At 41.9% G+C, this 27,435-nt stretch overlaps 1 protein-coding gene across 1 annotated transcript in view; it reads right to left on the bottom strand.

The window, feature by feature from the left end:
- Positions 1-2,564: 2,564 nt before the first annotated feature.
- Positions 2,565-27,435, bottom strand: part of CLCN1 (chloride voltage-gated channel 1) — a 55,310-nt gene continuing 30,439 nt past the window's right edge. Inside the window, exons 8-24 of the mRNA XM_030947473.1 lie at positions 27,210-27,321; positions 21,614-21,739; positions 18,122-18,206; positions 15,596-15,697; positions 14,214-14,298; positions 13,604-13,753; positions 12,122-12,191; positions 10,722-10,832; positions 10,383-10,596; positions 9,553-9,686; positions 8,834-9,048; positions 8,608-8,713; positions 7,099-7,181; positions 6,316-6,354; positions 5,580-5,684; positions 3,525-3,611; positions 2,565-3,030 (exon numbers count right to left, since the gene is read on the bottom strand). Coding sequence (XP_030803333.1) covers positions 2,635-3,030; positions 3,525-3,611; positions 5,580-5,684; positions 6,316-6,354; positions 7,099-7,181; positions 8,608-8,713; positions 8,834-9,048; positions 9,553-9,686; positions 10,383-10,596; positions 10,722-10,832; positions 12,122-12,191; positions 13,604-13,753; positions 14,214-14,298; positions 15,596-15,697; positions 18,122-18,206; positions 21,614-21,739; positions 27,210-27,321 — 2,220 coding nt within the window. The 3' untranslated portion in view covers positions 2,565-2,634. The remainder of the gene's footprint in view (positions 3,031-3,524; positions 3,612-5,579; positions 5,685-6,315; positions 6,355-7,098; positions 7,182-8,607; positions 8,714-8,833; positions 9,049-9,552; positions 9,687-10,382; positions 10,597-10,721; positions 10,833-12,121; positions 12,192-13,603; positions 13,754-14,213; positions 14,299-15,595; positions 15,698-18,121; positions 18,207-21,613; positions 21,740-27,209; positions 27,322-27,435) is intronic.

Genomic DNA, 27,435 nt, shown 5'->3' with positions numbered 1-27,435 from the left:
ACAGTAACCCAGGGACTGCTAAAAGCAGCAGGAGTGGAGAGGTATCTGTGTGTGCATGTGCGGGCACACGTGTGTTCTCTTGCAGTCTCAAGTGATGAGCCTCAAGAAGCTTTCCAGGTTAGCCAGTGTTTCACTCCCCAGGCCTCTCCATGTGCATCATTTTTTGTTCCAGCTTCATCTCCCCCAGCTCACAATCTGTCTGTCATGACTCACACACTCACTGGCTTTGATTTAGACTCCCATCTGCTTTCTCAGCCAGTCACATCCCAGTTCTTCTGTAACGCACTGTAGGAGAAGTGTGGGACTGGAGCAGAGCACATCTCTGTATGCAGGAGAGAGGAGGGGGAGGTGTGCAGACTCCAGCCTCAAAGTTTCTCCTTGTCTCATCTGGCTCAGTGGAAGCCTGTGCTTAAGCTGTAAAATATAAGCCTGCACAGTAAGGCTGGGGATGACTTGGAGAAACTCATCCTTCTTGGGTGTGCCTGCACCCTCAGACCACATTTGGTCTCAGTGTTGTCACTCACTGAATATTTATACTTTTGTAAAAGGAATGTCCTTTCTCCTCTGCTTATATAAGGGACTATCACAATTCCCTGAGAAAAAAAAAAGCAGCAGCAGTTGTTTTGCCTCTTCCCTGCAGGCAGCAGAAGGTGACACAAAGGTAGTGGGGAGGCCGTGCTGGTGCCCGGCAGACACAAAGGTGCCCCTCTGGTGGAGCCAAGCAGCTGTTGTGCGCAAGGGACTTGCCCTCACATTACCACTGTCTCCTCACAAGGACAGGGTGGCTCCCGGAGCACAGACCATTATTAAGGCAGGAAAGGCTGTTCCCAGCCTTGTCACCCTATCAAGGGTGATCTTGTGCCTGAAACAGAACAGACCTGGTGGGCTCTGTACTCCAGACAGCAAGAATAAATTTCTCTCTCTGCAAGAGACTAGCAGGGAAGATTTCCTTTTACTGTAAGCTTGTCAGAGACTCTCCCACCCATAAGCATCATCAGAGAGGAATTGGTGCAAGGTCAATCCTTGGAATTAAAGCCAGAAGGGAATTTTCCTTTGGTGACTGGGTTAGAAGTAATGGTATTTTTGACTTGCTCCTGAGACAGCTTATGGAAAATCACATGTTAAAGTAGAACTGGTCACTCTAAGTTAGATAATGCTTTACTAATATCAAGGAGGGGAATGAGATTACCCCCAAGAACGTATTTTCAGAGCCTGGATTTCTTCTCTGTTGCTGATAAGGGGAAACACATCTGATAGATGGCTTGGGGCTGCATCTGAGTGGTATGAGACACCAAAAATATGTTAGAAAAAGATGTAGACTGTTAGAAGAAGCTGCAGAATACACAGAATTTGGTTTTGCCTGTTTACTGAGAAAACCTCACAAGAGCAGTGAATTAAACAAAGCAGCACCTTACCTTTGGATGCCAAGGTTTTGCATGCATGACACGAACTGACAAGACATCTTTTTGCAAGATGCAGATCTGCTCCAGATTTAGAACTGGAATAGAGAGGGATGCTGCAGACAAGGGTTGAGGTCTCTGCTGTTAGTCACAACAGAGACAAGCTGGCAAAAGTGAGAGCTGGAATTCTCAGATCTGAGGTATGCAGAAATATGTGGAAAGTAGGCAGGGTAGAATTACCAGGAAAAGAGAGCAGGAGTTTTCAGAAAGAAACCTGTTTTCAAAGTGTAGAAAATGTATCTTCCCTCTGCTGTATTTCTTGGCAGCCTGCTAACACTCCATAATTATTTTTTTTCTTGAGTTCTTATATTTTAAGACTATAACTGTGGAAAATTGTGAACAGTGATTCAGAGAGACAAACAGTTATTTGAAATATAGGTACATACATGCTGTTTTACTCCTCTTCCCCCAGCACTGAGGATGCCCTCACTTAAGATTTTCCCATTCTGTTTTAAAATTTCAGAGATGATGGGAAAACAAAGAAGCTTTTTTCCCTTCCAGTGTTTTCTAAAGCCTTGGCTGAATTCAAGACATGAGACATACACCAAATACTTTCCTCCCATCTGTTTTTAGGGCATGGCTCAGCTATAGGACAGAGGAGAAGCTCCTAACTGCATCCCCATCCAGGAAAATCCCAGAGTAAAAATTGAGAAAGAATAAAAATGTTCTACATGGGAATGTTTGGGGGTGTGCAAGATAAAAGCCAGTGAAAAGGAGCTGCAGCAGCATGGACAGGGTGGCAGTCAGAAGCAGCAGTATGCTTCTAGGCTGGAGGTCTGGCTGTGTTACACTGCTGCATGCAGGCCTGGTGTGGCTGGAAGGATGGCACCAGTGGTGAGTGAGAGCTGATCCTCCTCCCCTTTCCACAAGGCAGAGTGACCCAGGGCATCCTGGCTGTGTCAGCAGTATCCATGTCCTGTTACTGTGTGCTCTGCCTGCACTCAGGCTCCTTGCAGTCCACATCTGACACCTGCACACACCCCAACAGTCCAGCAGCCCAACAGTCTGCCCAGAGGGAAAGCACCAGAAGAAAGGGTCAGTCTGATGTCCCTCCTCCCAGCTGAATCGTTCCTCTGTGGGGATTGCAAAGAACATCCAAAAGCTTCTCTTGGAGGAGCAAACACAAGAAGACTGGCTCACTGAAGAGTGTGATGGACTGCTACCCTCACACCAGCTATAAGGGAACATCCTCATCCTCATCTTCATCTTCATCCAGGTCAGTGGTACGTAGGTTTATGTCCTTGAGGATGTCCGAGATGTTTTCAGCAACTCGCCCTGTCAGCTCCATCTCTTCCAACTCGGTATCCGTGGCATAAGCGGAGCTGGGGACTTCTCCCTCTTCCTGTGAGTGTGAGGGCTGGGGGGAGTGTGAGCCGGGGGGCAGAGGGCTCTCAGTGCCCAGGTTTGCTGCCTCCTCTGCTGCCACCATGCCGTTGTCCTCCCGGCCCCATGCCTGCGCGCCCTGCCCAGCCTTGACGGTGCTGGAAGTCCGGCTGATGTCACGGAAACTGGCAAGGGGAGGCCGGAGACGGACCCCAGAGCGGGTGGAACCCTCTATTGCCTTCTGGAGCTGAAAAAAGAGAAACACTTCAGAAATAAAAAACGTGAAAGGGAGGCTGGCCCAGCCCTACCCAGCAGAACTTCATCTACTCCTTGGGGTAAAGGGATCACAAATGGAGTCACAGCTCTGCCTCTGGGGCCTGTGGAGATAATCTTTTACACCGATGATGTCATGAAAAATTCCACATTAAACAACAAATTCCACACCTCTTTCAGAAACAGTAATAGCCACTCAGTTAAGAGTGGCTATTAAGCCTGCACTCATGCAAAAGATGAACCTGTTAACATCCCTGTAAACAGCACCTGCCGCCTCCTCTGAAATGCAGTCATCCATTCCTTTACGTGGCTTCCAAAGAGCAGACTCAGAATTCAACACTAGACTGAAAATGTAGCACTTGCAGTTATATATATTCCCAGCTGGAACCTGCAGCACCTGTGAGTTACTGCAGTCATCCACAGGACACGTGCAGCTATTTAAGAGGATGGCAGAGGATGTGTACTCACCTCTTCCAAAGCCAGTACTCCCCTCAGCTTCCCCATGCTGGTTACGTAGGCATGGCTGAGGCCCAGCAGTGAGAACAATGTGTGTGTCTAGGAGCAAAACCACAAAAGACCATCTCAGGGGCTTTGGAAATGGGCAACACAGAACTTTGTGCTAGAGCTGGGACTGAGGATTTAGAAATGGCAATCACAAAGACACAAAACTGCAGTTATCCCAGTGAGAAATTATGTCTTCCCTTCTTCCCCTTTTGTATCTGCCAAATGCTGCTCTTTGCTCCTTCTGCTGTGCAGCTGTAGTTGGGACTGTGCTGATGATGGAGAGCACATTCTCAAGGTCATTCTCATCCTGCAGCTGGTGGAGATTCACATACAACACCCTGTGCTGTGCATTTGGAGACCTATGCAGATCCTGTTTCGTTTTGGTGCTGCAAACTGAACTACCATATAGTAATATGTGAAGTCAAAAGCTGCTTAGGTTATTTATTATAGTGCTTTCCTTATCAATAGGGGATTTCTTTTTTCCTGTCCCAGAATATTTTCTGTGAAAGCTTAAGCTTGTTGCTGCTTCTCCAGTGCAGTGAGAACACTGAGAACAAGTTATTCCCTTTCTCTTACAAAGTCTCCTTGAAAGGACAGATATCACACTGCTATCAGTCTTCTTTTCTTCAGCCTAAATATACCCCATTATTTTACTATTATTCACAGATCTGGGTTTCTAAAACTTTCCACATTCTCAGTGCTCATCTGTGGTATATTTCCAGCCTCCAGGTTCTTGAAACTGAGGTCTAGCTGGACTTTACCTGTGGCCTTTACCATGAAATGATTCTGTCACAGCTAGTGTTTGCCCTTTATTTTTAGTATCATATGAGAAACTGAATGTCATGTTCAAGTGTAAACTAGGAAAAATCTGATTTCTCAAGAATAAGACATTTTACTCTAAAGTAAAAGAAAACCAAAGAAAAGAAAACCTGATTAAATATAGCTTGGTCATGATAAATTGTGGTATTCTTTTCATTGCCAGTAGTCTCACATTTTGCTCTAACTGCATATTTCACATAGTTTGATTATTTATTCCTGGGTTTTGTTGTTTTTTTTTTTTTTTTTGTGCATCCAAGTTAAGGTAATTTGTCTGTTATTTCAGAGTTTCTCACTTGCTCTTTTGTATGACAGGTACAAAACTTTCCCCATGATCAGCCTTCAAGTATAATTTTTTTGTAAGTCTACATTCTCAAATGTAGACTTACAAAAATGTAAGTCTACATTTGAGAATGTAAGTCTCAAATGTATCTCAAAGATAAGTGCTAGTGGTTTTCAGATTACTTCACCCACCTGTTCAGAAAACTCATCTGAACTGCATGTTAGCCTATTCTTGTTTTGCTCAAGGCTGAGATCTTAACAGTAATTAATCAATTAATTTAATACAAGGCCTATGCTAACCATTCCTATTAAATATTGGTAAAAGCATGCACTGTGCACTTTTGCATCAGTAGACTGCTTTCCCTTTCCACTGAAGGAAAGCCCAGTCCTACCTTCCTCCTGACACAATGATTGCTTTACTCCCCTGTCATCCTATGCTGACTCCAGGTGTTGCATGATCCAGCTTCCTCTTTCCTTGTGCTTCAGTTCCATGAAGAGCCTGTGGCACAGGCAGACTCTACCCTCTGAGTAGAGGGTTTCTGAAAACCCTCTGAGAAACACCCTGAGAAATCCAGGAGTGCTCATTCCAGTGCTGCACGCTGACAGGGCAGAGTGTCAATCTCAGTGTAATGCCCCAGCAGCAAGGCTCACAATGCTGCTGTTAATGTAGCAGACTTTTTTTTGTCCAAAAGCTTTTTTAATAAATGGACTCGGACTTCTTATCACAAAGGCTTTTCATTTTGCAGGAGATTGGAGATACACACAGAAGATTACAGGAACAAGCTCACTTCTGTAGCTCAATGTGGAAGTGGCTGGTGATAGTAGTTGTAGGTGAAGACAAGGAGAAGAAATAAGTCATAGACTGGACTTGGAATGAGTGGAGAAAAGTGATGTATGTCTCAGGGAGACATCTGCACTCACCTTGTGCAGGGAGGTTCTCTCCACCAGTTGGAAAGGGGAGGGATCTACGCGGCAGCTGTCAAAGCACACGTTCTTGTCCAGCTCCTCCTGTTCCCAGGCATCTATCTGACACAGGAAAGAAGGGGAGTCACTCTTACAGCTACCTGCAGCATTGCTGTCTTGTGTACCCAAACTAGTCCCCTCCTCCTGTTAATGCTTTTTCCTTCCTATGTACAGCATTCTTCTTGTCCATTTTATCTCACCCCTCAGGTTTCCCGTGCCTTTCTTGCCAGATGTCAAGTCCCTGTGGAAACAGGGCAATTCAGAGATTTTCTGAGAAGATGAGGTTTTGTTTTTTCCTTCTTAAAGAGGGAGTGAACATCTTTAGCTTTCCTTTCTGCATGCGTCTTCCCTTTGTTGTTGCAAGGTAATTGATCCATTGTGTAAGAAATGAAGGAACATCGTGGGCCCACAGAAGGATTTAGATGAGAGGGCACCTGCGGAGGCCTCTAGTCCAAAACCCTGCTCCAGCAGGGCTGACTTCAAAGCTAGATCAGATTAGTCAGTCTTAGCAGCACATCTAGCCAATCTCTTCTCTTATGGGTGAGACTTGCCCACTGTGCCACTCCAAGAAGAAAATTACTTTGGCTGTGGCTTTGTCTGGCAAGCACTGAGGTTCCTGGAGTATTGCAAGTGATAGGAAGTGGGTACAAGGAGCACTCACATAACCTCACTCTCTTTCTGCACTTCATCTTACCTCTTCTGGTGTCATTGTCTCAATGACTTCCACTGGCTCCTGTAGGAGAAAACACTGTTCAGGACAGCCAAAGAACCCACAGTTTCACAGAGTACAGAAAGGGAAAATCTGCACAGCCTCCTCACCCCATGTGGTCCCCTTTTTGTTCCAAATGGTATATTAGATTTTCCAAGTGCTTAGATTTTCTTTATACTCATCCATTATGTGGTGTACTGTGCCCTTACTGTGCTTCCCCTGCCAATGACAGTTCACCATGGAGTTCTGCTGGAGCAATTCAGGTGCTTAAATATGACCATCTAATACTGATTTAGATGCTCTCAGGATAACCCACATAGGGCCCAACCACTGTCCTGGAGTGAATGGGTCTCCCATGAGCTCTGTCTGTTATCCCCAAACCCTGTGCAGATGTGTCAGATAACCAAGGGCAAGTTTAACATGGCAAGAGCCAAAAACTTTTTTTTTTTTTCATTTTTCTCCATCTGTCCAAAACTGTTTGCCAAATGGAATAGAACTGCATTTTATTGCATGTTAGCCAAAATATCATTAATTTTTTACTGAGAAAAGATGCCCAAACTCAATCCTGAGATGACTCTTTAGGAAGATGCATACTCCTTTACAGTAATCACAGCCTTTCTCCTTGGGGGGAATTCCCCACTGATGCTGTCAGAGTTCAGGACCATAACTGTGTCCATGCCTTAGCCAAATGCTGAATGTCTCAAGTTTCTAGTTCCATTGCATTCCCTTCCCTCTTTGGGGTACTACCAGGCTCTGTGTAGCCCTAACCTGGATGGTGCTCTCTGTTTCGTGTGGACGGCTGCAATGGCACAAGAACTGCTGGATCAGTTTCCTCAGACTCCTGAAACTGCCTGAAGGATGAGAACAAACATGTGGATAAGAGAGAAGAACAAGTGAGAGACAAAATTACAAAGCCCCACACCTAATGCATCCTCTTAGCCAAGGCAGGCTGGGAAATGCTATGAAGGACACGATAGAGCTGGGCTGGTCACAATCTGGCATTCAGTTTGTAAGATGGTGTCTGGGACATTCCAGAATGAATATTACCATGCAACAAAACATTTCAACTAACTGGATGTGACAGGTGCCAAGGGATGAGGAGTCCATGCGTTCTGCCAGAAGTGGAATGATGGGAATAGAAAATACCAGAATTATACTCCCAGCCAAGGAGTTAGCAAAGAGGAGGAGACGGGACCTGGTGCTGTTGTGAACAAGGCTGTGGAGGAAGTTTGGTCAGAAACAGTGTTAGCTGTGAGCCAAACTAAAAAAAGAAAAGGAAGGTCTCATGAATTCATTTCTGTTCCACTTCCTTTGTCATTCCTGGGTCACCCAGTTCTAGCTTCACATAAAATGTTTCACACACTGTCCTTGTTTTCATATGTGGTTCTTTTTCTGCTTTGGTAAGATAGGTGGATGGCTGCCCCACCACTCTACTGCTCTGGAAGCATAGAGTGGATTTTTCTATGCCTTAGAGGTTTAGTCACACATGAGGGGTGTTAATGAACCAGAATGTGCTATATGCTCAATTACATGTAACACTTGGGTGCCTAAAAGCATGAGCTAAAGCCCTATCCTCTGTACTCATTCTCAAGACTAGGCTACATCTCTGTGCTTACTCACTCTCTGCATATTTCAGGATGCATAAAGGATAAAAACAACCCACCATCCTGCATCACATATACATGAAAAATAAATCAGCAGTGAGCTATGAGTACAGTCTTGAAAGCAAAGCTAATACAGAGCTGGGGTGTGACACAAAAGAGCACAATACATCAATGTTTGTCCATCACATTGATGCAGCTGAATCAGAGAGATGTATGTCCAAGGGAGGAGCCTTTTCGTTTTGGAGATGGCTGAGCAACAGCCTAAGTTACTCAGAAACTTAGTGCAAACATGTTTAGCTCTCAGGCTGCTTTCCCCAGGGAGATGCACTCATGTGCTAAAGGAGCCAAGAGATGGGACTGTTCTATGCAGACTCCACAGAAAATGTCCAAGGAGTTGTTATTGCAAAGAATGGAGTGGGGAGACAGAGAGAGGCCATCCTTAGTGAGCCTAGTTATTCCGTGCTGCCTGAGGGATCATACCAGAAGGTATTTCCAGGTACATTACACAGATGTTGGGATGCACTAGCAAAGTGTCACTCAGGAACAGCAGAGAAAGCTCCTCCTCTCAGTCTCTGGGAAGCCAGCCCCTCACACAGGCAGGTACACACAGTTAGCATGAAAGCTTCCCCAAGCTGGCTAGGATGTGGTTGAGCCATGACAGAAGTTACCATACCTGAGTGTTGCTGGGGCTCCAAGGTTTCAGGCATTTGTTTAAGAGGACTTGTTGGGCCATTTGGCTCCTCTGGGTAACTGGGAGTGGGACTTGGAGGCTGAGGCAGCTGTTACAGAAAGGAGAGAAAATAAAGTCCACCTTGTGCCATTTATTTCTCAGCCTCCCCAAACGCCTAACTGCTTCTAAGCAGTCTCTACGTTGCAGTCTGTCCACTTCTCTCCCTCACCTCGCCCTTCTCCTCTGTATCCTCATCCTCATCAACATAAGCAAAAGATTCGTGCTTCAGCTTGGGCAGGTTTGCCCAGGGTCCATCGTAGGGTGTCTCGTTCAGCTGCTGCTGCCTTTCTCTGTTGAGGAGCTGCCGGCGCTCTGGGCTGATGTGTGCCTGGAGGAGAGCCTGCAGCTCCGACCGCTCCACGGACCCCAGCAGGATCATGGACTCTGCACAACACAGAGCAGGGAAGCCATTAAACCACCTCCAGGTTTTGAAGGTCCCCTTCCACACATCACCCCTTCCTCCTTCCAGCCTCTTCCAGGTGCTCAGGCTTGTACTATCTAGAGCTGTACCAGAGTCACTGACCCGCCCTGTGGAGGCTCCTAGGCTGTGGGGCTGTGGGAAGGGACCTTGCTGTCCTGAGCTGTGCCACCCCACACATGCTCTTGGCTCATGCAGGATCCCAGAAGAGCCCTGTTGTCACAGTTCAGTCTACAGACTTCCCACACACCTCCCTTACATGCTGGATCTGCTTCACTGCCCACACTCCAGCTTCCCTGTCTGGCCAGCTGAAACAGCTGTCTGCCGTACATCATCCACAGTGGGAGATTTTTAGGAATTTTTTTTAATGTGGTGGGTCACACTGCCTGCTTCACACCATGTAATTTGAAAGCTAGTTTCTACGAGCTCAGACAGTCTTCAGGAAGGACCAGTTTCTCCACATTGCCTACCTGGTGAGTCCACCAAAGGCAAAGATTTCACTGTGGTGCTTTGGAGTACCTCTTGCAAGTCTCGGTATTTACAGTTGGAGGAAACAAATTTCACATCTTGGACCATAATATCCTCAACAAAGATATTGTACTTGCTGTGAATTTGGGGAGGATAAGAGGAAGAGTTAGCATATTAAAATGCCAAGCTCATAAATTCTCTAAAGAAATACCCAAATGACTACTTTTTTAAAAAAGTGCTCAAAATACAGCTGCCAAATGATCTTCTGTGAGAGTAATCAGAGGACTTTCCAAGAGGATAAATACAGATTAAATGGATTTCCATTACACTTGTATTTCGCTCCGTTACCCTCACCATAAAATACATACATGTACACATATATGTATAGATAGTTTTTATATACATACCCATGTGTATGATATATACTAGAGAGGGGAAGAGGTTTATAGGAATAACTGAGTTTTGCTTCAAGTAAAATAGCCAAATAAAGTATTTCAAACATCTTCTGGGGAAAAAAATCCAACCCCCACTGAATTTAGATAAATGAGACGCCTGATTTTTAGATTTTTAAGCTGAAGCAACTTTGAAGTATTAATACAAATTCAGTAACATTGCAGGCAATTCAGACTTGTCCTTTCAGTGAAAAAAAGAAGAGGACTTTTCTCTATTTTTGTGTATGAAACCTAATTCTACTCCAACACGTGTTTTTTCTTACTGCAGGCCTATTGTGCCTTCTTAATTCCTTTGTAGTACTGGACCCTTTTCATAACCTTTTATTCCCTTTGGTCTTAACCCTCTCCTGCTTTATTCCTTGCCTGTTTTGCTACTATACCTTATGTGATTCCAGCCTAGGTCTGGCAGGTAGGGCAACTTCTTCACCTGGATGATGCTGTCGTAGAGGCTGGGCTGCAAACTCTGGGCCACCATGTTGGCAAGGATGACAGCCACCATCATGGGCAGGATGTGAGAGATCTGACCCGTCAACTCGAAGCAGATGACAGCGGTGGAGACAGTGTGGCTCACTGCTCCTGTCAAAGCTGCTGCACCTTTCCCAGGTAGGAGAAAGAATAGAGAGAGAAGAAGACTGTCATATAGAAACAGCATGTCATGTCAACCAGGAAAATTACAGCAGTGGGACCAGGTGAGGAAAAAGGAAGGTGTGAAGGCTCACCAATGACAGCATACCCTCCAGGTAAGATTTGGTAGAGAATGTCGTCAAAGAGGATCCCGTTGGGAAAAAGTGATGCCATGATTTCCCCAATGAGACGTCCAAATGCAGCACCTGAAAAATATCACTGACAGTTATGGAGTTAACATTTAAGGAACATCCAGTCTGTGCTGTGCAATCACTTGGATATTTTCTAACAGAAACAAAGCCAAAACTTACATTAAAATGACACTGATAACTAAAGAGTAGTTCTCAGTTACAAAATACAGAAGTTAGACTCCAAGAGGAAAGAGGTGTACTAAGATTGGTAAATACAGCTGACCACTTGTTCATTCACTTGGGCACACCAGGCACAGCAGTAGCTGTGATTCCCAAGCTGGAGGACATATTTTCAGACTGTGTACAATGTCAATCCAGATCACAGTTATGACCCTTTAGACTCTCATTCTGTGAATGTCTAAGCATTAGAATCCCAGCATACAGAAGAGTTTTTGTGGGAAGGGACTTCAGGAAGTCTTCTTCTGACCCCTGCACAGAAAAGGGCTGATTTCAAAGTGAGATGGAGTCACCCATGCCTTTTTCAGACAGGTTTTACAAGTCTGCAAGGATCTCTTGGACTGGTGGACACAAAACAGCACAGTGTTCCAGAATTGTATCCAAAATGCTGAGTGCACAGAAACAATTTCTTTGCATTGCTGTCTAGGTCTTTTCCTAATACAGCCCTGATGTTGGTTAGCCTTCATCACTGCAAGGGCATGGTTACTGCCTCATGTTCAGTTGCTGCCTGCCAGAACTCAGAGGTCCTTAGAGCATCCCTATTTCATTTGAGAGTTGTGGGTACTTAATGCTGAACATCATGAGCTTGTACAGCTCAGTCTAACACAGCCTCTCTTTCTAAACATTAGCATCACAATATTTTTAATTTTTTTTTTGTTGTTATTGGAATTAAAACCAGTTAAAAGTCAATAAACTTTTTATGTTATCACATTTCAGTCAGAAGAAAGGAGTTAGATTACATTGTGGGTACGAGTTTTGAGGTTATCTCTTCTGGCTGGCTTTCAGGGGTGAAAGGAGCAGCTGCTATTAATTGTAGGATGGAAGTTTCTCTGTAAGTGAAGAGGCATAGAGATTAGAAGGCCACGGCTCAGCATGTGTCCCCAGGTGTGACCTTCCTTATGTAAAAGGGTAGGGATTACCTACTTGGCATTTGGTTTTGGGGGGTTGAGGAAATGTCAAAAGCAGAGACCCAGAGGCTGGTCTATGGACTGCTAATCAGGTTGTCATAGACATCAAGTGATGACTCCTCATATGCCAGGTGAACCCTGCTGGGTGTGTAGGCAGTGTCTCTCCTGTTCTCTTCCCCCTGTCAGATGAATATGCTGCAAAACAAAATTGAAACTCACCTAATACGAAAACAGGCATGAAGCCTCCACAGGGGATTGGCATCGTGGTGGCAATAACAGCCATGCAGAACTAGAACAGAGGCAGAGGGTGCAGTTGTTACTGAGCAGCAGTAGCATTTCCTGCTGCCCCACTCTGCGCCCAGCCTGGCTACAGAGACCAGAAAGCTGCTGAGGTGTAGTACTGCTAACTGAGCTCTGTCTTTGCAGCACCAAACCTGGCTAAATACAGCTGAAAACTGACTATACTGCAGTGGAGAATCAGGCCAGGCCTTTTCCCAGAGTCAAAATAGCAATTTATTGTTTATGTGGTCTATCCCAATGCTGAATTTATCCAGAAGAAAATCAAGAGCAGTTATCTAGTGAGTAGAGAAAGCCTTTGGTGAGCAGGACAATGCCAATGAATCTAGTGACTCAGGGTACAGCTCCTCCAAAGGCAAACAGATGGACTCAGGACAGACACACTCGGTAGTCCACTCCTCCTCTCCTCTTTTCTTCAAGTAAACAAGACCTTTTCTGCTTGGTGCACTGTAATAAGAATTATCACAGAAGGAGAACCCTTAACTACCTGTCAGATATTGATAGAGTGTTTTACTTCAGGTGGAAACAGTTGTGTCAATCAGTCATTGATAGCTGCTCTTGATGTACTGAAATTTTCAACTGACATTGCAAGGTGGCCTCAGCTTTTCTGCCCTTTTGCAATAAGTAAATAATAAAAGAATTAGTACCTATTCTATGATATTTTTAAATCTATCTATCTATCTATCTATTTTTCATCTTAGGAAAACCTCCTTGCTACTTTTATTTTGAACACTGGAATATCATATTTTTTCTTTCAAATGTCTTTTTTTTTTGCTCCGTCCTATTATACAGCTGATCCTTTCAAGGCTGAACAGTTGCAACTTCCACAGATGGTGTCAGCTCAGAATTTTTAATCTGCTGTTGCTTTCTGGGATGTGAGCAAAAGTGTTTTCAGCTGCATTTCTCCATCAAGTTTTGATGGACTGCTAACAAATCCTTGAGCCTCACACAGCTATAGATTGTGCTTGTATATTCCTATTTGTCTCCTATCTGAAGTCAGGAATATCAAATAGACTGTATCAGACTTCATTTATATCAAACATAAATTATCTGAGAGCTTTTTAGTTAGTCAAGTATTTATTTTTGTGGAACTCCAGAAATCTTTCCTGATTTGGTTTTTCCTACCAGCTACTACACAGTGGACACCACAGGTCATTCAGCAGGATGCATGAGGAGGGACACCTAGGAAGCAGAAAAGACTACTAAATTAAGGAAACTATTCCCTAATAATTTTGGTCATTCAAGGTAGACAAACATCACATCAGAAGATGTAGGAATCCATTGCAGCTGTAGTGCTTCATTCAATACCCAGCAGCTCCTCATTGGCGCTTCACAAACTGCTTTACAAAAGGGAAGGACATTCAGTCTGAGTGGAGAAGGGTTATGGTGAGCTGGGCTGCCTACCTTCACAAGGAAGAAGAGCAGGATGGTGACAAAGACGCTGACTTTAGGATGGATCCAGGCAGCAGATTTCCCTAGGATATGGGTGTCCCCAGAGTGTTTGATCCAGGTATAGTTATCAAAGAGAGTGCTGATGGCTTCCCGTGGCATCAACTAAACAGCAAAAAAATCCAGGTATGAGTCATGACATTAGATGAAGTAAATATTCTATCTCTATTACAAGGAAGTGGAGGAGATTTTTACAGTGGGAATTCATGACTATGAGACTTAATTCACATTTCTAATCTTCAGGAAGAGAGACAGAACTTTACTCAAACAGGTGAAGAGGTAATTACTTTTACACAGGGGGTAACATCTTCCTTGTTATTTGCTTAGAAGAGTGAATAACTACTTTTACACATGGGACAACATCTTCCTTATTAGTTGCTTAGAGGAGTGCACCTTTTCAAGTTTTCTATGAAGGAGGTAGCAGAGATCATATAATGCCTCCTCAGTCCAAACTCCTCCCATATCGCTCTTCCCTTTTCCCTGACACAAGGTTATTGGGGCAGAGGATAAGGAGATAACGTTCCAAAGAACTGCACAGAATTGATAATACAGTTTCCAGTCTCACCTCTCCTGCCATGAACTGCCCAAACCCGTGAGGAAACGTCACAGACGCTATACAGAAGGTTATAACTGCAGGGTATATCAGTCGGCTGTAAAGGAAGAAAGTTATTACAACGTGGCCTCACATTCTGTTCTTGCAGCACCATCACTTCAGGACTAGGAATGCTATTTCTGTGAAGCTCTTGTTTTTGTATCCATTGTTCTGGAGTGCTGTTACTGGCAGTTTAATGCCCTGCTCCACTTTGGCACTTCACAAGCACTGAGACAACATGAGCCTAAACTGCTTCCCCGTGCTGGACTAATCCTGTCACGTGTCCCTTGGCAAGTTACTGTTTCCTACAGGAAGCGTTGGCTGAGATTTAGGAAGACAAAATATAACCTTTCATTTGATTCAGTCTAAGGACATAAAAAATTCTGAGAAATCAGTGAAAAGGAGATTCCTATTTTTCAGGTGTGGCTCTACTTCTCTATTAACTTGATTTGACAGCCCTGCTGCTGTTTGTGGGTAAGGCTACATGATGAGGAAAGACAATTTTGCTTCCACATAAGAAAGTAAGCTAATTTGAACTTCTGTTTATTTAGTGGTTTTCTTCTTGTCAGGCCTGCAACTTGATAAGAAATGAAGTCCTTCATGCCTCTCAACTTCAAAAATTCTAATAGTATCAGATCTTTTTCTGTAAAGAGACGGAAGACATCTATAGCTAGCCACCATTTCATGTTCAATTTATGAACTTTGAAGGTTAGGACTTTAATACAGAGGGGAAAAACATATCTTCAAGTGTCCTGTAAAAACTTTATTGTCAAGACTTTTATTTTATTTTGCATTTCTCTTCCAAGTTGCATTTCACACCATCTGGTTACTATCAGTTTCCGCTTTTGGTTCATAAGAATGGAGAACATTCCTTACATTTTTGCCAACACTTGGATTAAAAACCAAATTACATATTTTAAAAACATAGTTAGATTTCAGTTGTATTTAATTTTCCTGAAATATAAATAATGTTGAATTTTTCACAGATCCTAAAAATCCCAAACAAACCAGAAACAGCATGATTTTAAAAAGCATGATCATTGACTTTCTAATTAAAAATATTTTCTGTCCAATGAATAGTTTGCCTTATCCTCTTAACAAATATTGCAGAGTCTCCCTTCCAAATCAAGACGCTATTTGAAACTATGGAGGCTGATCAAAAGGAAAATCCAGTGCACGAAAAATTCTCTTGATGTTTGCAGAGATCTTTCTCTCATACTGGAGTAGCTTCTCATATATTTACTATCTTACACATGAAATAGGTCTGCTGTCTTCCAGAAAGCATTTGCTACTACCCAGTACCAGTAGGTTGTAAGAATCTGGTCCCTAAAGAGAATATCGTCACAAGCACTCACTATTTGGTGAGAAACTGGCTCAGGGCTTTATGACGTCGGATGCCCAGGACCACTTGGCGATTGAGATAAACAAAAAAGGCTCCAAGGAATCCCGAACATATGCTAAAATGGAGAAAAAGAAAAAAAATCATGCCAAACAACAGATAATACACAAACCATCAACCAAGAAAATGAGTTTAAGTGGTTTAATCTTCAGCTGCTCGTGAAGTCTTTTGAATGTCAGCAGGAGGGTTACTCCTGCAGCAGCTCATTTGAAGATATTGACTCCCTGATGAAAAAGGAGAAATTATCTTGGACCTCTGTCATGAACACTACCATTTTACCAATTTTCTCTTGCTGACAGGGGAAAATCTATAAAATACTTTATAAAAAGAGACTGACAGTTCTCAGTGGGGGCTCGTGAAGAGCAACGGGGCAAAGAGCAGTATTGTCAGAATTAAACATCAGGTTGGAATAGAAAATAGTAAAAATGAGGGGAGTTTTAAGTCTGATTCAGTAAAATTATACGCCTACAACAATTACTAATAGTGATAGGAACTCTTGTGCCTAAAGCAAAGTATATCATCTTTACGATCTTAATAACTTAGGCTTATGCTCTTGATTTTAATAAAGTAAGAAAAAAAGTGTAGCTGTCTAAGAATTGGTGTGATCCTTAGGCTCTGTAGCTTAATGAGACTTGGATAAATAGGGCCTAATACTTGAACATGAAAAGAAAAGGAAGAATGAAAAAATACTGCATTTGAAATTAGTAAGGGGAAGCTTTTAGGTGGCAAGCAATAACCCACATAATATTGAGGATAAACAGTTAATATTTTCATTCTATTAATTTCTAAAATTAATGGACTTCTGCTTTGTTATATGTTATGCATGCTTTTGCCCAATCTCATTCAACAAATTATTTAGTATATTTAAAACATTGTACATTGAAAATAATCCTGCTTTATCATTTAAAAATTGCAGAGAAACACATTTAAACTAAATATAAAGCTTTTCACAGACAAACATGTTCAATGAATTACTCTTCAATATTTTAAGCCAGCACTGATTAGAACAGTGTTTAAAATAGACCAGTCCCTTAGGCAATATAAGCCTAAAGACTGCATAGTCAACTGAATTGCTCTATAATATTTAATATTAAAATATAGGTCTCTCCATATCTATCATTTTACCAATAAAAAAAAGTGCTCCTTCTGTACAGTTTATGCAAATTAACATTTGGTGTCACAGAAAAACAAGATATACCCATTGATAGTGCTTGTCTCACCTGAAGGTGAAGAAATATGTTGGGTAGAAAGAAAGTTCAACTTTGAGACTTAAGAGAATTTGGAGCATTCCAAGTTGGCATCAGGACTTTATCCAAGACTATCCAAGCCTTTGGGGTTGTTTTTTATTTTAGAGACCACACTGGACACCCAGGCATTTGAAAGCATTTCGCACTTGTCATATATTTCTTTCCCAGCCTATGTGCAATGCTGAAAAAAGCCAGCTCTGTCAACTCTGTCCAAAACACAGTGACAAGAAGTTTTGCATTCTAACAACCAGCTGTAAAATCACAAGGATTATGTTTTTCCTTGCCAATCTAAACCAGTAGATTCCTCCAAGTTCATTAGGCAAGTCTGTTTAAGGGGAAGAACAAAGTGAATACATGTTGCTAGCAAAGGCTCCTGTGTATTCACAGATTTTTCAATATAGCTGATGTCTTTAAAAAACCCACTTGATTTCATATTCAAGTAAATTAGTAGGAGAGCAGCCTACTAAAATAGGCTGGAAAACCTCAAATATATTTCTGGTCTTGGATGGAGGTCTTGCAAGAGAATATGTTCACAGCACCAGAACAGGCGTTTGTTCCTACAGTGTATTCCTTTCATTACTGCTCTCAGGTGATTTCCCCGAAGCCTCCCTCAAGCTCTAACCACAGATTTTTCCCCACAGTAATTCCAAATTCATCTTTTCTCTAGTATTTCCCAATTTTTATTTTTCTTAAGTTTATTCTTTCATTTCCTCCAAATTAACCAAATTATTCTCACTGAATCCAATTACTGTTAATTACCCTTGTCACCATGTCGGGTATACCAAACTCTCTCAAAAAGGATAATCAGTCTGAGCTTGTGAAAAGGAAACTTCAGGTTAAACCTTTTGTTCCATCTTTGTCATGTGAAATGGCCATACTTGTTGGATCAGTTCACTTGGGGATAATGTGAAAACAATTAAAGGGCCATTCAGTAAATTTATTCCAAGAATTTTGACCAAGCTAGACTTTTTTTTTTTTTTTACCTCCAAGCTTTATTTCTGAAAAAGATACATGGAAAGGAAATAACAAACACCTTAATAATACCCATATTTCTTTTCTTAGCCATTGTGATACATGGGCACAATTTCTGAAGGAAGAATTCCAACAAATAGAAGCCTAATTTGCCACAACCAAAGTGACTAAAAGTGATGTTTGTAACTTTTTGGCAGAAGAATTCCTAAGAGTTATCAAATTCTAACTTTGTAGAGCAAGGTGTCAGTTTCCTGGGAACTTACCCTATTATAGCAAATGCTGGCAGCTCTTGCAGATCAAAGGGGAAATCCATGCGGAAGTTTGTTCTGAACAGGGCTGTGATAGTGACTGTGAGACAAAAGGTAGAGGAGGAAAGAAAATAATGAGGTGAGAAGTTAAATGCAATAAAAGCTAGGGTGGGGACAAGGAAACTTGTTTATACATGCTCCTGTGTGGTTTTCCTGTGTGGTTATATACATTATTACAGATTGGCAGACTGCTCTGATCTAGTAGGTTCTATTTCTGAGCACTTGCAACCCTAGCACTCTAGATGGTCTAGGTTTGCTTTCAGAGAATATATGCATTATTTTTAGCAACAATCCCTGATTTTTACAGGGTTTTTCTTTCTTGTCTTCTACCATCCATTCACTATAAAAAAAAAGCTCTTCCTGGTATCCTTACTGACCAAGAGGTCTCTTTGCTGAGGTAGGCAGTGCCTGCATAGCTGAGGAAGCTCTATTACTTCTTACAGCTGTGATTGCCTTCCACAAACAAAACTCAGATCTTCACTGAAGTTACAGATTCAAAATTTTTGACTGGTACCAAAACTTGAAAATGAAAAGCTTAGAAATCAGAGATGTAAAAGATTAGCCAAGCCCCATCTTCTCCAGCTCACCCCTCCCACTAGTGCTGCTCTGCTACAATGAAATGTTCAAACCTGAGCTGCTTTTGTCTGGAGGTGTGTTATTATGGGGAAACAATAAACATCTGTGTGCCAACAGGTGAAGGATAAATCAGCAATTTAATACAGAGTGAAAGTGCAGCCAAATGAGTATGGCTATAAATCCCAACTTGCCCTGGATGAAGAAGTTATTTGCTCAATGAGGAAATAAAGGAAGCAGTGAAAATCTAGCATATGACAATAACAGGAAGCATTAAGTACTTGTTACTTGGTCAGACAGAACTAGGTTCAGAGTAATAATTTAATGAGGTCTCAGTGGGTTATGTTACCTAAGATAGCTAAGCCTAGAACTGCATTCTACTATCCAAATTGGGAAGATCTTGCTCCCTGTCTCTTCCCCCTCCTCCTTCCCTCCTGGCTGTACTATTGTTCTCCTCTCCCATCGGGCCCACTCTGACACTCTGAGCCTTCTCTGAGCTCCTTTGCCTCATCAAAACCTGCCAGAAAACCTATCTGCTCTTTCCCTGGATTACTCCTTTGCCAGGGAAGTGAGTTGAATTGAGGGGAACAACAGACCCAGGTGGCACCAGCAAGGGTTAGAACACTCAGGGATGGAAGATGGTGAAAAGCAGGGTGCCCTCTTTTTTGTTAGATCAGCCCAAGAAAGGGATCATCTCAATTCGGTTTTAGGAAATAGATAGTCCAAGCCATTAAATGGCAGAGCATTAAAAAGTACAGTGAACTCATTTTCAAAGAGTTTTGCTACAGGGTGGCAAAGATGAGCAGAGGAAAGGAAAACAGGCACAGCATTTAGTCTGGGTCTTTCTTAGTCTGGGCATTTCTCTACTCCCACAGAAGAGAAAGAGATTTGCACAGAGAGATTCATCCCACCTGTCTACATCCTCTTTCCTGAGTGACTAAGCCATCCTGAAACTAAATGTCTTAGCCCTTTTTTCTCCATTGGCTACCAAATGTACTACTTTAGAGCATCTGTCCAATTCTTACAAGGCTAGAAGTAAAAAGGAATGGGAGACTCGTTAATGTGAACATTTATTTAAAAATAGATTTGAATTTTAAGATAACACTGAGCCATGTGTAGAAGGAACCAGAAGGAGCAGGAGGAAGGCAAGGCATGAAGCCCTATGGCAAGTAAGATGAAAGCTGGGAACATGGTAAAACAGAAATCCTGCAAATTGCAGAACTCCAGCCTTCCATGACTGACAAAGAGGAACTCAATCTGCAGTAGCCAACCAGAGTGGTTGACAAATAACCAGATGCTATTTGGAAAGTACAGATAATGGTGTAAGCCAACAAAGCCATGAGTATCAAGAATCCAGCAAAGATTCTGTGGGTCCAAGAAATGAAAGAATTTTGGTGAGATGCTGCACAACTTACTTGCATCTGTCATTCTGATGTGATCACTTCCCTACCTCCTTCCTCCTGGCAGCAAGCATAATAGAACATGAACAGAGACTGAAAAGGCTGGGTGTGTAACTTTTGAAGGGAAACAAATGAGCAAGAAAAGACATGAAATGCAAGTTAGAGCAGAAATGATAAAAGATCATAAAATAATGAATGACTTAGCTAGATAGAAGTTCCTAGTTCCTTAATACAAGGACAAGCAGACTGACAACACAAAGAAAATACAGAACTGTGAAAAGGAATGATTTGTCATAGCCAGTTGAATCATGGAACGTTTAAACCTAGACAGTCAATGAAGAAGAACTTAAGGAGCCATTAATATGGGTATTAAAGCTGTCTGGATGATTTTGAAGAAGGGGCAGGAGTCAAGATATTTCAGGATTAAGCTAATTTCTAGTGATTTGAAATTAAACTAATTTCTAGTGATTTCTAGTGGTTTAAGAGACCAACAAGGGAGTCAGAACAGACAAAGTGAAGGACAGGACATTATCTCCTGTTATCTGTCTTTGAGTTTCTTATATTTTTCTCTGGAAAGAACAGAAAGATAGGGGTTCTGGTTTTTTTGTGACAGACCCAATTGTTAAATACAGCTGACTTTTAGGCAGTGCTTATACAAAGAACAATGAAGTCACTTTCTACATTCAGGTAGTCACTTTCTACATTCAGGTATATTTCAGAGAATATTCAAACTCAAAAAAAATCCAGCCCTCTGAAGTCAAGAGAGACATATTGTAGCAGTTATAAATAAATAAACTGCCCACATGGAGCTCAATAAAATAGATGTAATTGTAAGAATAAAAGATAAAGGCATTATAAGGAAGAAGTTTACATAGAAATGGCAGCCTTCTGCAGCAAAACTCTATTCCCACAGTGGCTGAGATGCTCTCCTGAACAAGCCTGACTTGTGCAATTTCTGTCTGCAAAAATGTCACTCTCATGCTTTTCACTTACTTGAAACACTTTATTTTTTCAGGACGTTCAGTCAGATCCTACCAATCCTGTACTCTCTTAATCATTCAATCATCTCAACTTTCTCGACTATCTGTTTTTAGTCAACAAATGACCAAAGCAGGCCGTGAGTTTTCCAGCAAGGATTACATCCTGTGTGACAGGATATCTCTATGTTGCAGCCTGGATGCTGTTCTTAGTAGAGGCAAAAAATCCCATCTCAGGGGGTCTTTTGCTTGCTGAGGACTGATATTCTGTCATTTATCAGTTAGATACACCCCAGCTCTCCTAGGAATAGGTTGGGCTAGACAGCTGACAAGATGGCAAGACACTTCCCTTTCTCCTTCCTTCTGTGCCACTGGAAGTCATATGCTGTGGCAGAAGCTTCAAACATCATAAAAACATTGTGGTTTTGAGAAAGATGGAAAATAATGCATGAACAGAGCAACCTCTCTGCAAAGACCAGGGATGGCTCTTAGCTTACCTGCATCCTTGTTCCAGACAGCCAGGACTCTGAACACGAAGGCACTAAAGGTGGCCGCAAAGAAGCCTCTCCAATAATTGCGCACAGCAAAGTAAGTGGAGGTGACCTCGATGCTGAAAAGAACCCCTAGAAAGGGTTGGAAAGAGAGCAAAGTTAAAATAACAAGTGTCATGCTAGAAGCATGAGAGAGGGTTCTAAATAGCTCTCTAGAGCAGTGGTCTCCACACTTCTTTGACCATGCACCCCTATCAATAAAAGGTTTTTGAGCATGTACTCTCCCCCCATATATGTATTTATTTATTTAAAAATAATGTGTGTGTACTAATGTACTAAAATATTGTGTACAATATCAAACATGTACAAAAATAGAAAATAAACAAGGATGAGATAAAGATGAAATTAACATAATTTTTAAAATAATTTGTTTTATTTATTAATGGAACAAAAAATTGTTCTCACTAAAATAGTAATATTCTTTAGTTTTGAAAATCTGGGTTTAATGCTCTGTGACAAAGGGATTCAAAGGTCTGGTTCCTTGTTCAATTATTTTGATACTTGGTCTAAAAAGAATATCTCACAAAGACACATAGATCCAAATGCAAGAAATGTATCATTTGCTGTGCTGGCTAAATCATGATACTATTTTTTCAATCCCACCCACCACATATGCAAAGATTTTTATTAAAATTTGGGTAGTAAATTTTCATCCTCCCTGATGTCAATCATTTGTTGTTGCAAAATAATCAGATGATGTTGAATTTTTATTTTTTTAACAAGTGGGTTCAAAACCCACTGAAAACCATAATCTTGAAGATTTTTAAAAAGGTAGAAATCTCTGTTTTCAAGTTTTTTGAGTATTTATAAAGTGACAGTTTTTGTAGCTAAGACATTTACATTGTATTTGGCAACAGATTCACAAAACCTCCACAAATTTCTTTTGAAAAGCAGTTTCTCACCCACTGTTAGAACATCACGTTCACCTTGAAGTACATTAAGTATGTTTACTTTTTCAAAAATAACTGCTAGGTAGCAATCTACTGACAGACACTTGTCATCACAGAAAAGATCAGCAAATTCAGAACACCTGTCTTTTTGTAAAAGAAAAAGTGCAACTGGACTTTAAATTCTATTCTTCTCTGAAGTTGCTATCAGATAACCAGTAAATGCCTGTAGGATTTTCATGGTCATTTCCCATCTTGTTATGAAGTATTGTAAAGATTCTACTCTTTCAGGGTCTTGTTTTTATTAAATGTACCACATCAATAATATCCTGCAGCACTTTGTGCATGTCTGGCTCCCATTTCTTTGCTGCAATAGCTCATCTGTGAACACTGCAGTGCATGAATTCCAGGTGTAGTGGTGCCTAGGTAACCTTACCCCCCCAATTCTTCTCTTATTCTGCTCCACCAGTTGTTACATGTGCAGAGCTCTTCCATGAAACAGTTTTTATTAAAGAAGTAATTTACTGTCGGGAATACAATTTCTGTGGTCGATATTCCTTTCAGTGTCTCACAGAAAGAAGTTCTGCATTTCACCACTGAAACAGAATCTGGAAAATACCATCATCTGAGGCACTTTAGAAACATCTGTACTCTGATCCAGCTGCACAGGAAATCTTGCCTACTGTGTAATTTGTACAGACTCTTGTTTCTTCAAACCTTAAGCAACGTCTGCTGTGCATCTTCCAGCAGTGTTTACTGATGAAGGAACACATTTTAGCTTGCTGCCCTATTGCTTTCTGTGTACTATCACAGCCATTTTTACATTTTATGGCAGGAAGAACAGGTGTTCCCCTGTGCTATGTGGCATTTTCTCTTTTGCTGTGAAGCAAGAGACCTTAAAGGAGGCTTCTCTACACATTTGTCATTAGGTTCAGTGGAATTTTGTGAAGTATTGGATTGAATGTCACACGGCTTGAAACACCGCTGAAAAAATTGTAGAGGTTTGTCTTCATGCTCTGGATGCCTAGATTTGAAATGTCTTGCTAATTCTGATGGCTTCATACCCTCATTAGTTAACTTCTCAAAGCACAATGCACACACAGGGTAAAGTTCATCATTAACGATAGCAGATGTAAATTAATATTTAAAATAACTTTTGATAATTTTAATCTTTTTTTATCCAACTTCCTCTCAGATCTGATTAGCTGGCCATTGTTTGTACCTCATAATGGAACTGAATAAGGGCTTGTGCTAGAAGTGTCAGCTCTGCCATTTCTTGTCATTTCTCTGTGCTCTCATTATTAGTATTATCTTCAATCCATAGGCTCTTTGCAGGAACCTTTAAAAGCCATTTTTCCAATTTGTGACGATTAGTTTCGTTAACACTAGATAATGTAATCCATAAATCCACTTAATCCAGTGTGGGCACACATCAATTGCAATTCACTGCAATATGCTTAAAGAGAATAAATGATTGAAGGTACCATGGTCAACCCCCCACATTGGGAGCAACTCTACACCTCATGCAGTGCATGTGACAAGTGGCCATGTGACATATTAGGGCACCACTGCCAATACAAATACTTAATATTAGTAAAGTTTAATCTATTCACTTTTTTATATTAAAAAAATAGAAATGCTGGTATTTCCTTCCCACACTCAGCAGATCACCTTGTGCATCCCCTGGGGTATCCACACCAATTTGGAGACCACTGCTCTAGAGAGCCTTCTCCTCTTGCCTCCAGAAAGTGGACAACATGTGGAAAAGAGACTATCAGAGATGCTGGGGAGGTTGAAAACACTAAAGGTAAGTGTCTCTGCCCAAAGTAAAGGTCACATCAAAAATGTGGTGCAGGAGAGGGGCAGAGGAGAAGAGGACTAGGTGGGAGAGGATTTTGGTACCTGAGGAAAAGCAAACAGAACAGCCACTTGCCTCCAAGTGGTGTCCCAAAGCAGCAGCCAACACCCACAGCACAGCCCACAGTCAGGACATCCGTGTAATAATAGGGCTGCTACTGGTGAAAGAGACAAAGAGAGACAGACAAACAGAAGAAAGAAGGAAAGAAAACAGAAAGTGAGTAACAAAATTGGCAGGTATGACTGCATGATGTCACCCAGCTCTGTCTCCAGTCTCAGAGTTATAGCAATGTTTGTCTTACTTCTCTCTTCTGGATGGCTTCAAAATATTGAAAAGGCAAGACCTGGCACAGGACAGGCATATACCTGGAATCACACATTCAAGAAACATGAAGAAGGCAGCACCTCACTTTCCTTTGAAACATACACATTTCTGCCACTGTGGAAGAAATATCTCCTGGAAAATCCTCGAGAGGGTTGAAGGAGCATAAGTAGGTTTTACTCCATCTCTTTTACTTTGGCAGGGAATCTCAGGATGCACACGTGCCACAGAATGCCTCAAAAAACCTACCCAGTGATTCAGTGTGCACAAGGCACATGCATGTCCAGAGCAGAGTGTGGACTGCTGCTGAAGGTTCTTCCATGCTGGGTAGGTGAGTGGGTGACAGATCACCCAGTAAAGCATTGTGCTGACCTGGCAAAAATGGTCATAATAATAAAAAAAGTACTGGAAGGTATAAAGGGGGAGTCTTTCTAAGAGACTGAGTACCATTTGCTTGTCAAGGGCTAAACTGGCTTCTCAAATCCATCCTCCTTAATACACAGGGTGGTATTTACCTGCAACAACACCAAGAAGTTACACACCAGGGCAATATGAAGTGAAACTGCAAGCTATATCCTGGACCAAGCTGAAGATTACATGACTCCCAGGTAATAGAAATCACGTTTGGCAATTTGGTGTAAATCCAAAAGAGGAACTAGGCCTACAGAAACTATGATAACTTTCTGTTTGTTCCCATAATACAATGTTATCACAGATTCACAGCAAGTTTTAATCCTGTGTTTCTGAATGTGTCTCAATGTCTCTGTTCAGAACTGGGCTAACTGCAAGGTTAGCTCTAGGGTAATGGGATCAGGGTGCTCAGGATCAGGCTGCTAGGGCAGCCCTGAACACCTTCAAGGGCAGCAATTCCTCAGCATCTCTTGACCCCTGTGCCACCCTGAACCATCTTTGGGACAAGGGGAGAAATTATTTTCATGTGTAGATGGAATTTCCCTTGTTGCACGTTGTGCCTGCTGTCTCTTTGTTCTTTCGCTGTCCTCTGAGAAGACTTTGGCTATTTTGTCTGACATCTCCTTTATCTAGCAAATGCAGCAGTTAGATCAGTCCCTGCTTAGCCTTCTGTGTTCTCCTCTAGCACCTCCCAGTCACCTAGGTATGATGCATCCTGGAGTCTCTGAGATTATGTTAATTCCAGATCCAAAGAAAGAAACAAGAATTATAAACTTCTATGGAGATTTTTTTAGGTTTGGGGTTTTTTTTGTTTTATTTTTTTACCATTAAGACAGATACCATTCTCCTGTATACTTCCAATGGTTCCACCTGACTGAGGTCTGATCCTTGGTTCTGAAACTGCTTTCTCTCAAGACTTTTGGCAGACTGACAAATTTTGCCTTGAAGCCTCAGGCTTCAGCTCAGGCTGTCTACATCTTGCTGGACTGCCCACATATGCACAGTTCTCAGCCTCTCTCTTGCTTAGCCTGATTTTCTTTCTGGCATCTTTTTTCAAGTTATCAACTGAAGAACTTCTGATCTGTAACTGACAAACTATATTCCTTCCTTGATTTTTTTTTTAATAGCCAACCAGAGTAAAGATCAGTATTACTGCTGATGCAAGACCATGTTGCATTTGTCAGCTAACTCATCCATTTGAAGACTAACAGGAAAGTAGTGCATGGAAGAACTAAAGCCATCTTAGAAAAAATCATAGCATTTAAAAACTCCTTACACTTCTGGGCACAATAACCATGCAAAGAGGTTCAGGGCAGCACATGGGAAGAGGGGAAAGTGAAATGAAAGGCAAATTATTTATTGATATGTTTCCACTGCTTTAGAAAGAGGCCTCTGTACTTGTGCCTCTGTTTAAAGAAATTCAGTGAATTAGAAGAGTAGTACAAATGCATGGGGGAGACATAAATTTCCAAATTTCTCCTCCAAGTGGGATCATGGAAAATTGTGAAGGGACCACTGGAGCTGTCTCCCTGCTCAGAGAGCTGTTAGTTCTGTTAACTTCAAGGCTAGGTCAGGTTCTTGTCCAGGTGGTGAGTCTTGCACATTTCCAAGGGTGGAATTTTCATGGACACACTGAACACCTATGCCAGTGCTGGACCACCTTTGGGAGAAAAGAACATAATTTCCTTTAACTGAGTCAAAATTTCCCTTGTTGCAAGTTGTGCCTGCTGCCTCTTGCAAGGTTGGCTTTTTTTTTTTTTACTTCTGTTCTCTACTTGATCCTTATTGACTTTCTAGATTGCCCTTGGTACTCTTCAGGTGGAGCAGTGTTAATGGCTGGCAGGGACTGAACAAGCTGCATCATTAGAAATCAGCACTGAAATATGTGCCCCTTTTCCTGTAACATTCCCTTCCTTTCACTGCCACCGGTTACATGTGAAAAGAAAGAACTCGTGTTGCTGCAGTGGAGAGGTATCTGTGGAGAACCTTTCATGAGAGCAGGAAGTCTCACAGCAAGAGGTCAAAGGAACTGTACATGAAATGTCACATATAGGAAGACACTTGCCTCCAAGAGGAGCCTTGAAGCAACATCCGACTCCAACTGCGCAAGCCGGCACCAGGAGGTCGAGCTGCCTATGCGCATTCTGGAACAGGGAGTGCAGCCAGAGACGGGCATGCTGGGGTTAGAGGGAGCAAAGCCACGGGGTTAGGACCCAGAACAATGAAAAGAAGCAACAGCCAGCAGCACAGGCAGCCATTGCTATTACAAATAGCAGGCTCTACACACTTTA

This window comes from Camarhynchus parvulus, chromosome 1, assembly GCF_901933205.1.
Source record: "Camarhynchus parvulus chromosome 1, STF_HiC, whole genome shotgun sequence".
In the NCBI taxonomy this organism is placed as follows: Eukaryota; Metazoa; Chordata; class Aves; order Passeriformes; family Thraupidae; genus Camarhynchus; species Camarhynchus parvulus.
This window is presented reverse-complemented; position numbering and strand designations above follow the sequence as displayed.